This window comes from Suncus etruscus, chromosome 12 (assembly GCF_024139225.1).
Source record: "Suncus etruscus isolate mSunEtr1 chromosome 12, mSunEtr1.pri.cur, whole genome shotgun sequence".
NCBI classification, from domain to species: Eukaryota; Metazoa; Chordata; class Mammalia; order Eulipotyphla; family Soricidae; genus Suncus; species Suncus etruscus.
Genome location: NC_064859.1, coordinates 52,878,693 through 52,893,226, shown reverse-complemented (window position 1 = coordinate 52,893,226; position 14,534 = coordinate 52,878,693). Strand labels below are relative to the sequence as shown.

Genomic DNA, 14,534 nt, shown 5'->3' with positions numbered 1-14,534 from the left:
GCTTGTCTGCAGGGACCCGATCCAGCTTGCATCTCAAGAATTGTACCCCGGGGAAAACTTGTCTAGATTTGTTTCTTCTGCAGATAATGCCCGGTGATTGGGCTGGGTACTTTAAAGAAAACTTGAGCAGTACTCAAGAGAGAGAGGTGACTACATCCCAGCCAGAACAGGTGCAGACAACCCCAATTCCATCCAAGTCAGGGCCTCCGTTTTCCCGCACCGAGGCAGGGTGGCAGGCACCCACTCTCCACGGGGCCACCGGGGCCAGGGCAGCGGAATCGCCTCTTTACAGCCGAGTGACCAAGGGTGCGGGGTGGAGTGGGGTGGGGTGGGGTGGGGCGGGCCCCGCCGGACCCGTCCAGCGCCCAATCGCCGCGGGCCCGCCGAGTCCCGGGGGGCTGGGGCCGCCGCCCCAACGTGCCGCGGCTGCGCCGACGCGCGAGCGAGCGAGGGAGCGAGCGCTTGGCAGGGCGGCGGGCGCGCTCAGTCTGGTGGCGGCGGCGGCCGTGCGCGGACGGACGTGCCGCACGGGAGCGCCGCAGCCGCCCGCAGCCCAGCCTGGCGCCGCGTCGCCCGGCCGCCCGCCCGCCATGGTGTCATGGATCATCTCCAGGCTGGTGGTGTAAGTTGGCCTTCCCGTCCCTCCATTCCTCCTCCTCCGTCCTGGCCCGGGGCTGCGCGCGTCCCTGTCCCTGCAGCGCCTGTTATTAATAGCCGGCGGCTAATTTTGGCAGGTCCAGTGGCCGCCCGGGACTCACGCCTGCAAGCGGGCAGCAAAGGACTGGGTGGCCTCCGGCCCTGCTGGACCCACCCGGGGATCGGAGGGCTGGGGCGCACTGTATGGTGGGGACTCTATTGCAGGGAATGGGGAGCGTCTCTCCATGCATGCGACGGTCCCTTTGTTCCCCGGCTTTGGTGGAATGTGCGGCGGCCCAGACACGCGCGTCTGGGTCCTTTGGGGGAAACGCCGGCTGGGTGGTCCGTGCCCCCCTGCGCTCCGCTTTTTGCAGGGGGATTAGGCTCAGCCCAGAGGAGCCTGAGGGCACAGCCAGGAGGCTCAGCGCAGGGCTGGGAGGAGAGGGATGAAGGCGGGGCTCCCAGTGGGGCTGGAAGGGACGCTCCTTTTTTTATTTTTTTTATTAGGGATCCCAAATTGACAGTGGTAGAGGCGTGACAGGGAGGAGACAAACATGGGGTTTCCAGGAGACGCTTTGCACGCCCATCCTCACCCCGGTCCTTTTGCTTAGGTGGGTTTTCAGGGGACAAACATCCTCTAGAATTCCCAGGACATTTGCGAGAGCCCAGCGCGGCCAGAGGCGAGGGTTTCTCCTTCAGGCCTTGCAGAAGAGCTCAGTCATCTGGGGTGAGGCCTAGGTGAAGTCACTGGGGTGGGCGGCAGAAGGGGGAGCGGTTTTCTCTCTGTCACACACACATCTCCAGTAGAGGAATCTGCATTGGGGAACCGCATCCCTTGTGCGGCTTGATTCCTTTGGGAGAGGATTTGGAGCTCGAGGCCTCTGCATCCCAGCTCTCCCTCGCTATATCTGGCAAGGTTTGCCACCTGCTAGGGGGAGCCGGAGTTGACAAGGGCCAGGGAGGCAGGGAGCACCTCAGCTTTTTTTTCCTTTGTCTGTAAAAGATTGGCACCCACACGGTCCGGCCCGTGCTCAGCAACCCCACCCATCCCGGACCCCTCAGTGGGGATTCGCCGCCCAGCAGCAGCAGCAGAGACTCAAGGCGCGCTTGGCTTTGTCTCATGGCCACCACCCTTCTGGGCTTCCCTCTCCGAGCCTGAGTGGGTTCTCAGCACCCAAGTCATTCATTCCTGCAGCTTCTGAAGGCAGCTGTTGTCTGCTGGGGGTGGGCATGAACCCTCAGACCTTCTCTTTAGGTGACAGATAACAGATTTCGTTTTCTGCGGGCAGCGCTGGCATGAATCATAAATACAGGGGATCTGGCCAGCTCACCCCCGCCTTGCCCAGCCACAGCCCGGTCTTGTCTCCAGTGACTCCTGAATCATGCTGTGGTCTTCGTGTTTGCCAATGACTGCAAAATGGAGCAGCACGTGTAGAGTTTGCAGTCAAGAGGACTGACTGTTGGTGGGCCCCAAGCTGGGTTCTAGGGCTTCTGAGCTGAGACCTTTCTTTATTAGCGTTCCCCCTTCTTCTGCACAAAACTGAGGGCAAGGAGGAAGGCAGGCATGAGCGGGTAGCCAAGGACTACTCCTGCTTTGGGGTGGGGGTTGTGGGGACTCAAAAGTAGGACTCAGGAGGTCCAGAGACCCTTCCCCGGGATTCTCAGCTCACATGACCCCAGCATCATGCACTGCAGCTGGGCACACCCTGCAGTGCTGGACGGCCATGTGGTGTGGGGGATCAAACTGGGTCAGAGCTTTCCAGGCATGCGCTGTAGCCCCCTGCCTGATCTCCTGCCACTGCCGCTGCCTTCCAAAGTAGAAATTCCTAAACCGATTGGGTTTCTCTCTGTCGGTTCAGGAAAAAAAAAAAGGAGGGGGGAAATTACTCAGCATCTCTCTGGGAATCTACCTTAAGTGGACAAGCAGGAAATGTCCCCCAAGACTCCCTAAGGCTGCTTCCCCTCCCCTGGATCAGCTCAGCACCCCCAGGTGGAGGGTGGTATTGCTTGGATCAGAAAATCCTGTTCTAAAACAACCATGGAACGGAAATTTTAGAGAATCCACCAACTCTCCCTCAGAATAGCCCAGGATTCTGTCCCAATGGAGCGTTTGTGGGATTTAGGCTTGTTTTTCCATTGTCAACTCTAGAAGTGCCACATCATTTCCCAAGCCCAGTTTCTATAGACAGACACCTGATGTGGCAGTGTCTATTGTGAACTATGTGAAACTTTTTTTTTTTTTTTTTTTTTTGGTTTTTGGGCCACACCTGGTGATGCTCGGGTTACTCCCAGCTATGCGCTCAGAAATCGCTCCTGGCTTGGGGGACCATATGGGACGCTGGGGGATCGAACCCTGGTCAGCCTCGTGCTAGGCAAATGCCCTCCATCTAAACCACCGCTCTGGCCCCTGTGAAACATTTTTAATATGCAGTGCTCATTTTACCTCAATAATATTGCCCACTATAGAAAAATCTAAAATTTCTAGAAAGGCTCCAAGCCATCCTCTTTAGTAGCAGAGATAGCTATCCTAGCCATATTTTTAAGAGATGTTTTCCTGCCCTCCTATGCACAAAAACTGACCCTGACTGTCCAAGGCAGTGATCAGCTCAGCCCAGTGCCATATGCGGGGGAAGATGTAATACTTTGCCAGGAAACTAAGAGCCCCTGTGTCAAATCCCAGTTCTTCCTCTTTCTAACAAATCTCAGTTCACAGCTCATATCACAAGCTACCCTTTTACTGATAGTGAGCCTCACTGCAGCAGATATTTCAGGGACACACAGTGGATACATTGCTCAGCAGCATAGAAGGCAGCAAATCAGTGAAGAGTTCCTACTCTGTCTTCCCTAGCACCTAGGGAGAGGGTAAGAGTTCTGGAAGGAAATCTCAGACCTAATCTGTTTCTGCTCCTTTCAAACTGGTTTCCCCAAAGACTCAGCCCAAGTGGGTGAGCCCTGAACTCTTCAACCCTGATTCAATATGAGCAACCCTGTTGTTTTACTTAGTGTATTAATCTATTGTGGTTCTAGATCATACATAATCATATTTTTGTAATATACACACATGCAAGTATCACAAGTATACATTTTATATACATATACACATATGCATATGGGTATACATGCACCATATTTGCAGGCATATAAGACGACTGGGCGTATAAGACAACCCCCGACCCCCTAATTTTGCAGTTAAAACATAGGTTTAGGCCTATATTCACTGTATCAGACAGAACGCTCCTGTGCTGCAACTGTATGTACCACAGTGAGCCAATCACAACAAGCAAAGGTTCAAAGGTTGTACTGTAATAGACTTCCTCTCTGGGGCCGGAGAGATAGCATGGAGGTAAGGTGTTTGCCTTTCATGCAGGAGGTCATCGGTTCGAATCCCGGCGTCCCATATGGTCCCCCGTGCCTGCCAGGAGCAATTTCTGAGCCTGGAGCCAGGAATAACCCCTGAGCACTGCCGGGTGTGACCCCCCCCAAAAAAAATAGACTTCCTCTCTGACTCTGGCCAATCTAAGCAGGCTTTTTACAGTGTAGATTCGGGTCCAGAACATTGTCTAATTTGCATGCATAAAAAGCCTGCTTGGATTGGCTGAGTTAGAGAGGCAGTCCGAGCAGCCTTGCAGTGATTGGTACAGGATCGAGTTGGAAAATTCGTTTTGTGGCAATATTCAGACAATTTTCATTTAGCGGCATATTGAAACGTTTTTCGGCTTAAAAGATGACCTTCGATTTTCGGTTGACTTTTTTTTGTTTCAAAAGTAGTCTTATATGCCAGAAAATATGGTGTATAGATATAGAGAGAAATGAACCCAGGATCTCATGGAAGGCATGAGCTTTTATGTTCCTGACTCCTGTGATTTTCTGCTACTACATACTAATGATCTTGTCCTCCCCACTTGTCTGAAACACTAAAGTGGGCATTGGCCATGCCCAAGGACACAAGGTGAGCTGGTGAAGGAAGCAAGTTTTGGATTTTTAGTTCAATTCTCTTTCTACCTCTGCTGGGGTTGACAGTTGTCCCAAAACATCCATTTTAAGCTTCTAAAACCTGCCATGCTGTTTGATGGTTCTGCCCCGAATCCCATTGCCTGATAGCAATCTGCCTAGCCCTAGGGTTTTGTAAGCCTGTGTTGCTTTGAAGGACAGTTCAGAACAACCTATTGCACTGTGCTCTGGGGGTAGAGAGGGCATATCTTCCTTTCAGGCAGAAGGCCCACTGGCTAGGACTTGTGGGTGTTGGTGGTGCCCTTGTCTATGAACACTTTGAGAGATGCCATGTGACTTATGGCCTCTCTCAGCTTCCTTGTTGGAGTACTTGGCTGTTGAGTGTGTGATGGTTGTAAAGAAAGGTCTGAGGAGAGGCAGGAGAAACTGCTGGCATAATTCCCTGTGATGGACATTTGTGATCATCAGGAAAGACTTGTGCTAGGTCAAGGTCTTAGAGAGAGACCATTTTGAGATTCAGCTTTCTCTCTTTCTTACCAATTCCCTCAGGGCTCAGGGAAGCTTATTGATGTAGTAGCAAGGTTGGCCTGTGAGGTCTTGCTTGATACTTGCATGAAATCTGGGGCTCATGTACAAGTCACTTACCTGCCTCCCTTAAAATGTTTTTGAGGGGACAGGAACATAGTACAAAAGCTAAGGATCTTACCTTGTGTGCACTTGACTCTTGTTTAATCCCTTGGCATGACTATGGTCCTCCGAGTATTGCCAGAAGTGAAGTGACCCCTTGGACATAGAAACAGGAGTCATATCCCTTACCACCACTGGATGTAGCTCCCAAACCAAAACAAATATACATTATTGAGGGGCCAGAGAGATAGTCTAAGGATTAAAATCAACCCCTGTTACCATGTGGTTCTTCAAGCAATACATGGGGAAACCCCGCTGCCTCTGAGCACCACCAGGATGGCTGGGGTAATCCCAACACTTGCAGGGCCCAAGTAGTGGTGCATTCTCTGTGAACCTTGTGAACCCCTGGCCTTGTAAATTGAGAATTGCTGGGAGGGGTTCCCAGGTTTCCGAGATCTGCCTGGGAGACCCCAAATACTTTATTTTCAAACTCAAGTGCAGGCCCTGCTGAGTTTTGAGCTGGGTGGTGCGATGTTCACGTGCACAGATGAGAACACATGGAGGTGTCATTCTACTCTCCTGGGAGAATCCACTACCTTGATGCAGTTCATCCTAATAGCAAGTATTACTGTCTCTAGCTTTGGCAGAAGTCCAGAATATTGGCTGAGTGGATCCAGCCAGTTTCCCACCACTCATGGGTTTACTTCCACCAAAATTAATTCATTGCATAAAAAAGAGAATTATGAGTCGACATATTGTCTAGATAAGAAAAAGCTTTGCAGAAATATAAGCCCTTATTTTCACAATGTCAATCTTTAAAGCATGTTTTTGAAAAGTTCTGCCTGATAATTGGACAGTAGGGTTCTAATTTTTTTAATTTGTTTTGGGGTCACACCTAGCAGTTCTCAGGGCTTGCTTACTCCTGGTGCTGCACTACACTTGGGATCACTCCTGACAAGATTCATGGGATCTTTTGGGGTGCCGGGAATTGAACCTGTGCAAACAAGAGTCCTACCTGCTGTACTACCACTCAAGTCCTGAAGTTCTAGCTCAGTCACAGGACTACGCAGACTAATTGCTTATCCCAGTCAGGAATGTGCAAATAGTGTGGTAAAATGTGGGTTGTCAGATATTCCATAATGGTTTCAAAATGAATGGAAGAAAAGAGAAGCAGAAGATGGAATGCCTTAAACACAGATTTGCCTTTCTCTTGGGCCTGCTTTTAACAAGTGGAATGCAGAAAAATGATCCCGTTAATAGAGGGTTGAGGATTTATTTCCTGGCATTGTGGCCAGGCTAGGAGCTGGGTAAATATCTCAGTTGAATTGTGAGAGGACAAATGTTGGACTAGAAGTTTGAACACTGGAGTTTTAGACCACGTATGACTCCCATGCAGTAGCTGTACCCTGAATAGGTCACAGATTCTTGTCTGTGAGACAAGGGAATGAAATCAGTAACAGCCTGGTGGCCTTAAGAGCTCTAAGAATTCTGGAGCCCTCTAGTTCCTTTCCATCCCTCTCCACTGCTGTGCCCCCAGCGCACCATGTTTATTTATAAACAGGAGGCGTATCCACCAGGAAGTGAAAGATACCAGCTTAGATTTCACGGCTATTCTCTGCTGATTAATCCTGCCTGCTGAGAAGTAGCTTTTGTGCATTTGTCTGGCCCCACCTTCCCCTCACGTCTTTGAGATTTAGTTGACAAGGGATGGTCTCACCTAGTGATTACTGAGTCAGAAGTGAGCTATTTTCTTCACAGTGCATTATTTGAAGAGAGAGCCTTAGGAAGAATGAGAGAAGAACCAGGCCTATTGCAACCACCTAGTGAAGCTCTTGTGTGTGTGTGTGTGTGTGTGTGTGTGTGTGTGTGTGTGTGTGTGTGTGTGTGTGATCTATGAGGCTGGGTGGAAAGAAAAATTTGTCATGCATTAGACACAACATATGGCACCCTATGAGATTTCATTATTAAGAATGAGCCACACCCATACCTAACCAGTTACCAGGACTTCTGTGTCTTTGGATATTTTTCTAAAAGCCATTAAGGGGCTGAGGAGGCTGGAGTGGTGGCACAAGTGATAGTGCATTTGCCTTGCACACGCTAACTTAGGACGGACCAAGGTTCAATCCCCTAGCGTCCCACATGGTCCCCCAAGCCAGGAGCAATTTCTGAGTGCATAGCCAAGAGTAATCTCTGAGTGTCACCGGGTGCAGCCTAAAAAGCTAAAAAAAAAAAAAAAAAAAGAGGGGCTGGAGAACTAGCACAGTGGTAGGGCATTTGCCTTGCATGCTGCTGACCTGGGAGGGACCTGGGTTCAATACCTAGCATCCCATATGGTTCCAGAGCCTGCCAGGAGCAATTTCTGAGCACAGAGCCAGGAGTAACTCCTGAATGCCACCGGGTGTTGGCACAGAAACCAATCAATCAATAAAGTTTAAAAAAATAAAATAAAGGCCATTAAGAGCTAAGGTAGGTGTTGTATTTGAGTTCTGAAGGTGCTTTCTTCTTGTTCTCATTTCTCTTTCTCTTCCTCCTCAACCTCCCTCCACTTTCTGCTCTTCCTCTTCTTCCTCCCTCTCTCCTCTTTTCTCCTTCCTTCTCTCTATTTTTGTTTTGGAGCCCTACTCAATGGTATTCAGGGCTTACTCCTGAACTCTGCTCGGGAATCACTCCTGGTGGTATTTCAGAGTACAAACTAAGGATGGCCACCTGAACATCTGCTTTTTTCATCTGGACCTTGGGAAGGCCCATAGAGGCTATATAACTGAATATGTATAGTTTGAAAACATATTGTCTCTTGTTCTTTATAAACTGAAGCAAATAGTTTTCCTTTATGATATTTTAAAACCCAATGACACCCAGGGATAATAGAGAAAAATAAAATATATTTCAACAGTCAACTATTTGGAGTATAGTTGTGTCTGAAGGAAGCCCAATTGTTAGTTTGGTATATGCCTCCAGTGCAAACATAACCAGAAGACTTTGGGTAGAGATGCTAGTGTTTATCTCCTGTGATTGACACAGACTTCTTAGGATACTGTCTTGAGGGGGAAGTTGGAGGGGTGGGGATGTGTTCAGTGGGGAATTTCTATGCTTAGAGCCCCTGTCTGATCAGAGAAGAATTATTTCTCTGTCAGGCATTTTGAAGACATTTCCAGATTAGGAAACAGAGAGCTCTCCTTTACCTGAGGTAACAGCTCTCCTGGCAACTGTGCCACAGGTATGGGCCCAGTCCATCCCATGACCATTTTTTAGCCTCTATGCTACCAGCATAGGGAGCTGTCCAGCCTGGTGGCTTGCTGTTCTGTCACTCTTTCCTCTTGAGATTATCACTCAGATCAGAGCTTCCTTTTTTCCTTCACTGTTCACCAGTCCAGCTCAGGTGAATCTGCTTTGGCCTTTACCTGTGCGCTTACACATTCATATCCTTTCTGCCTTCCCGTTGAGAACTATGGATGCCACTTCAAGCTTCAGAAATTAATTTCCTAATCCCTCCTTGTTGCGACTTCCAGCTTGTGAACCAGTTCATTTCTCATTTCCGCGGGAATGAGCTCTGGGGTCCAGGTCCAAACCGGGCCTTCAGAGCCTTCCTTGTGTTTCTTGGTTTAAAGCTAGTGAAAGAAAACTGTGTCCAAGGAGCCCCCGAGCTAAAGAGATGTGAAGGCAGAGCTGCTAGTGGCTAAACTCCTGGGCACAGCGAGAAAGTGGCAGAAAAGTTGGTTCCTGTTCCTCGGGTCCTCCTTTGGTGCTTTCAGCTGCCCAGGGTCACAGGAAAGCCATCAGTGGTGTTCTTATTAATGAAAGATATATTGTCATGGTGAAGATAGTCTGGGCTGTACTGCAGTATGACCCTGCAAGAAAGAACCTGATACTGGAGACAAGAAATTCTTGCCTGGTGCTGCATGTTCACTGTGGATTGACAGAAGCTTTCTGCTCAATATAATCACCAAAGTCCTTGACTTGGGATGCAATCATTGTAATAAAAGGTGTTGAAAGCCACTGTTGTAGGGAAAGAAAAAAATGGAGACTAAGGCTCTCTTCATAAATGCCTGGAATTAGTGTTTTACTCATATCGTCCAATCTGAATTCAAGCAGATGGAAATTTACAATCCTGCTGTACATCTTCACATGGCCCCAATTGAATGAATGAATTATAAGCTCTGTGCATCTAAAAGTATGCCCACCTCTTTTTTTTCTTGCTAAAAGTGGTGTAGGTGGGATTACTTTTTTACCCTCATGCAACAGGGAGTGTTGTTAATATATTCCTTTCATCTTCAGATTTGAAAAATCTCATACTCCCCTTTTGGCCATTTAACACAAGCCTATGACAAATATTAGGAAATACTGTATTTCCAGAAAGGAAAGGAAGAAGTCAATCTCTCACTGTTTCCTTCTGTTCTGAGTCATAGAAGGAGATTTTAAATTTGAGGAGCAATTAGCAATTGCATAGAACCCCTGACTAGTCCAGGGCTGAAGCCCTTGCAGGTGCCCTGCAGTTCTCAATATGATTTTGGTGTTCACCTCCATCATCTCACTGCTTTTCTTCAGGAAACTCGCTTCGTATTCTTTCTGAAGAAACCTCTGTGAGTTTCCATGTGGCGTTCGTTGCCACTTTGTCCTCATGATAAGGTGGTTTGTGTGTTTTCCTCCCCGTAAGGACTTTAGGTCAGTCTCTGCCTCTTCCTGTGTAGCCAGTGCTGGCAAATGAGTGAGTGCATATTGAAGGGAAAAGAGTCAGTCACATGGCACAGTGATACACACATAGATGGCACAGTCACAGTGACACATGCTCCAGCATCTTTGGCATCACAGGGAAGAGGAATCCTATGCCCTACCCCAGACTGACCTCACATGAGTTTGGGTGTAAACAAACATATCCTGCTTGGTCTTGGTGCCCACCAACTTAGAGATTAACTAGATGGGTCAGGCCAGAGTTCTGTGGGCAGGGCTCTGGCCTCCACATAGCTGACCCAGGTTCCAACCCAGGCACCACCTATGGGCCCTGCGCTACCAGGTTGATTCCGAAGTGCAAAGTAAATCCTGAACATCACGGGTGTTACTAGGCCAGAGTAAACACTATGGTATTTGGCAGCAATTGGTGGTTTTTTTTTTTTTATTTTAATTTGGGGGCCACAACTGGAGGTGTTTAGAGATTACTCCTGGCTTGAACAAGCACTTGACAAAAGACAAAACGTTATAAAAGTAAAAAAGTAAAAGTATTGAATGTGAAACTCCAGTTGAAAGTTTAAAATGAGGACGGTGTAGACAGAGGGGTGGGCCATTATCTGCACTGTATCTTGGAGCTGGAAGGATATTAGGGGATTCAGCTACTTTTTGAATATTTTATTTAAACATCATGGTTACAAGATTGTTCATAATACAGTTGTATCACTCCACAGATAACATTGTTCATGATCGAGTAACAATGTACAAAAACCTTCACCAGTGTGTATTTCCTGTCACCAATATTCCCAGTTTCCATCTCACCCTCCCTGATGCTCTCTTTCCTCCCCTTTCCTACCTAGCAGATCTCTCTCTCTCTCTCTCTCTCTCTCTCTCTCTCTCTCTCTCTCTCTCTCTCTCTCTCTCTCTCTCTCTCTCTCTCTCTCCTCTCTCCCTCCCTCCCTCTTCCTTTCTTTTTCTCCCTTTCTCTCTCGCTTGCTCTCTCTCTCGCTTGCTCTCTTTCTTCCCCCTCTTTTAGTTTTTGTTTTTTTGAGTCACACCCGACAGTGCTCAGGGGTTACTCCTGGCTTTGTGCTCAGAAGTCACTCCTGGCAGGGATGTTGGGATTCGAACCACTGTCCGAATCAGCTGCGTGCAAGGCAAACTTACCGCTGTGCTATCTCTCCGGCCCCCTCGTCTTTTATTTTTTTTTTACACTATGGTTTGCACTATGTTAATTGAAGGGATGCCATGCATGTCATTTAATCTCCTTCAGCACCCAGTTCTGGTCCACAGTGTTCAGTTCCAATTATCACTTCTATAGTAGACCCTTCTCTACCTGCACTCTATTTGTGACAAGCTTTCTACCATGGACTGGTCCTCCTAATCCTCATCTCTAATTGTCTCTGGATATCATCCTTACACTGTTTATTTTCCTTTTATCTCATAGATGAGTAAGATTATTCCATGTTTATCCTTTCCCTCTGATTCATTTCACTCAGATAATAGTCTACATGTTCATCCATGTATAAGTAAACTTCAGGACTTCTTTTTTCCTAACATCTGCATAGTATTCCATTGTTTCTGTATATCACAATTTCTTTTTCTTTTTCTTTTTTTGGTTTTTGGGCCACACCCGGTGGTGCTCAGGGGTTACTCCTGGCTGTCCGCTCAGAAATAGCTCCTGGCAGGCACGGGGGACCATATGGGACACCGGGATTCGAACCAACCACCTTTGGTCCTGGATCGGCTGCTTGCAAGGCAAACACCGCTGTGCTATCTCTCCAGGCCCATACCACAATTTCTTTAGCCACTCATCTGTTATTGGGCACCTGGGTTGCTTTCAGATTCTGATTATTGTAAATTGTGCTGTGATGAACATAGGAGTGCAGAGGGCATTTTTGTATTGTGTTCTGTGCTTAGAGTATATCTTTAGAAGTAGTATTGCTGGATCATAAGGAAGCTCAATTTCCAGTTTTTTGAGGAATATCTATATTGTTTGCCAGAAAGGCTAGACCAATTTGTGTTCTCCACCCCAGCAGTAAATGAGAGTTCCTTTCTCCCCACATCTATGGCAGGGATCTTCTTTTCTTTTTTTTTTTTTTTTTTTTTTTTTTTGGTCACACCCCGCAGTGCTCAGGGGTTACTCCTGGCTTCATGCTCAGAAATTGCTCCTGGCAGGCACGGGGGACCATATGGGACGCTGGGATTCGAACCGATGACCTCCTGCATAAAAGGCAAACGCCTTACCTCCATGCTATCTCTCCAGCCCCAGGGATCTTCTTTTCTCCAAGGATTTCTTTAGTATTGGAGGAGCATTTATTGTTCCAAATGAATTTCAGGAGTGTTTGATCCACTTCTTTGAAAAATGTCATGGTATCCTTAGAGGAATTGCATTAAATATGTACGGTACTTTGGGAAATATTGCCATTTTAATGATGTTAATCCTTCCAATTTATAAGCAGCATATGTTTCCATTTCCTGTGTCATCTTTTTATTTTTTATTTTGTTATTATTTATTTATTGCTTTTTGGGATCACACCCAGCAGCACTCAGGGGTTACTCCTGGCTCTACACTCAAAAATTGCCCCTGGCAGGCTCGGGGGACCATATGGAATGCTGGGATTCGAACCACTGTTCAGCATGCAAGGCAAACGCCCTACCTTCATGCTATTTCTCTGGCCCCACCCTCCTGTGTCCGCTTTTTTTTTTTTTAAAGCAGTGTTTTGTAGTTTTCTTTGTATAAGTCTTTCACCTCATTAGTTGAGTTGACCCCAAGATACTTGATTTTCTGAGGCACAATTGTACAGGATTGTTTTATTGTAATGTCTCTTTCTTCTCTTTCATTATTTGTATATAAAAAACTCCATGGAGGGGCCAGAGTAGTGGCACAAGTTGTAAGCTGTGTCTGCCTTATGCGTGCTAGCCTAGGATGGACCACAGGTTTGCTCCCTGGCATCCCATATGGTCCCCCAAGCCAGGAGCGATTTCTGAGCGCATAGCCAGGAGTAACCCTTGAGCGTCACTGGGTGTGCCGCCCCCCCAAAAAAATCATGGATTTTTTGTTGCTGTTGTTAATTTTGTAGTCTGCCACTTGACTATACAAAGATACTTTTCTCAAAGCTTTTTGGTAGAGTCTTTAGAACTTTCTAAATAGAGTATCATGTAATCTGCAAACAGTGAGAGATTGACTTCTTCCTTTCCTTTCTGGAAATACAATATTTCCTAATATTTGCCATAGGCTTGTGTTAAATGGCCTTGACTATTAGTGAAAAAAAATTCTTTTTTTTTTTCTTTTTTTTGGGGGGGGGGTTTGGGTCACATGTGGCAGCGCTCAGGGGTTACTCCTGGCTCTATGCTCAGAAATCGCCCCTGGCAGGCTCAGGGGACCATATGGGATGCTGGGATTCGAACCAATGACCTTCTGCATGAAAGGCAAAGGCCCTACCTCCATGCTATCTCTCCAGCCCCGAAAAAAGATTCTTTCATTCCCATCTTGTTGAGAGTTTTTATCATGACTGGGTGTTGGATGTTTTCTTGTCAAATGTTTTCTCTGCATCTATTGATATGACCATGTGATTTTTATTTTTCCTTTTGTTGATATGGTGTATTAAATTGCTTTACTTGAGTATGTCATCCTTGTATCTCTGGAGTGAATCCTACTTGGTCATGGTGTATGACCTTGATAAGCCATTGGATGCTGTTCGCTAGAATTTTGTTGAGAATGTTCGTATCTGTGTTCATCAAGGATATTAGCTTATAGTTCTCTCTCCCCCTTCCCCCCATGTGGCATCTCTGTCTGCTTTTGGTATCAGGGTGATGCTAGCTTCATAGAAACTAATTTGAGAGTGTTTCTATTTCTTCAATTTCCTGGAAAAAACTGAAAAGCATTGGCAGTAGGTTTTCTTTAAAAGATTTGAAAGAATTCCCTAGTGAATCCATCTGGTCTTTTGTTTTTGGGAAGTCTTTTGATTACCATTTCAATTCCCCTAATAGTGATAGGTCTGTTCAGATATTCCAGATCAACTTGGTTCAACCTTGGAAGGTTCTTTTATTTTATGACATAAAGTTTCTCAAAATAATCTTTGATTACCCTTTGAATTTCTGCAGTATCTGTAGTAACCTCCCCCTTTTCATTTATAATTCCATTTACTTACTAAGTTTCTCTCTTTTTCTTTGTCTTTCTAGTGATTTATTGTTCTTGCTTATTTTTTTTTTCAAAGAACCAACTCTTGCTTTCATTGATCTTTTGGATTTTTTTTTATCTTTTTGATTTTGGGGGGATTTCTAGTTCATTTTTGCTCTGAGCTTTGTTTTTTCCTTCCATCTACCTATTTTTGGTTCATTTTGTTGATCATTTTTCAATTTTTTAAGCTGTGTCATTAAGTTACTTATGTAGGCTCTTTCTTCCTTCCTGATTAATGCTTGGAAAGCTATAAATTTTCCTCCTAACACCACTTTTTCAGCTGCTTTTTTGATAACAAAGGGATGTAGACAAGAGTAGTCAGATTATTTATTATGAGGGGCTGGTTGCCAAGGTCACTACTGGAAGCCAAATCTCCAGTTTCTGAAAGAGATTTATTTTCCTCTAATTAGAAAATTGGACTCAGGCCAAGTGGGTTACTAGCTAACAGTTAGTTTTGGGGCCACACTCAGTATTC

General features: G+C 46.4%; 1 protein-coding gene across 2 annotated transcripts in view; it reads left to right on the top strand.

Annotated features, from left to right (window-relative positions):
- The first annotated feature begins 490 nt into the window (after positions 1 to 490).
- The window catches only part of REEP1 (receptor accessory protein 1), a 127,380-nt gene continuing 113,336 nt past the window's right edge, over positions 491 to 14,534 (top strand). For both annotated transcript variants that reach the window (XM_049784946.1, XM_049784947.1), the window contains exon 1: positions 491 to 622. In XM_049784946.1, coding sequence (XP_049640903.1) covers positions 591 to 622 — 32 coding nt within the window. In that variant the 5' untranslated portion in view covers positions 491 to 590. The remainder of the gene's footprint in view (positions 623 to 14,534) is intronic.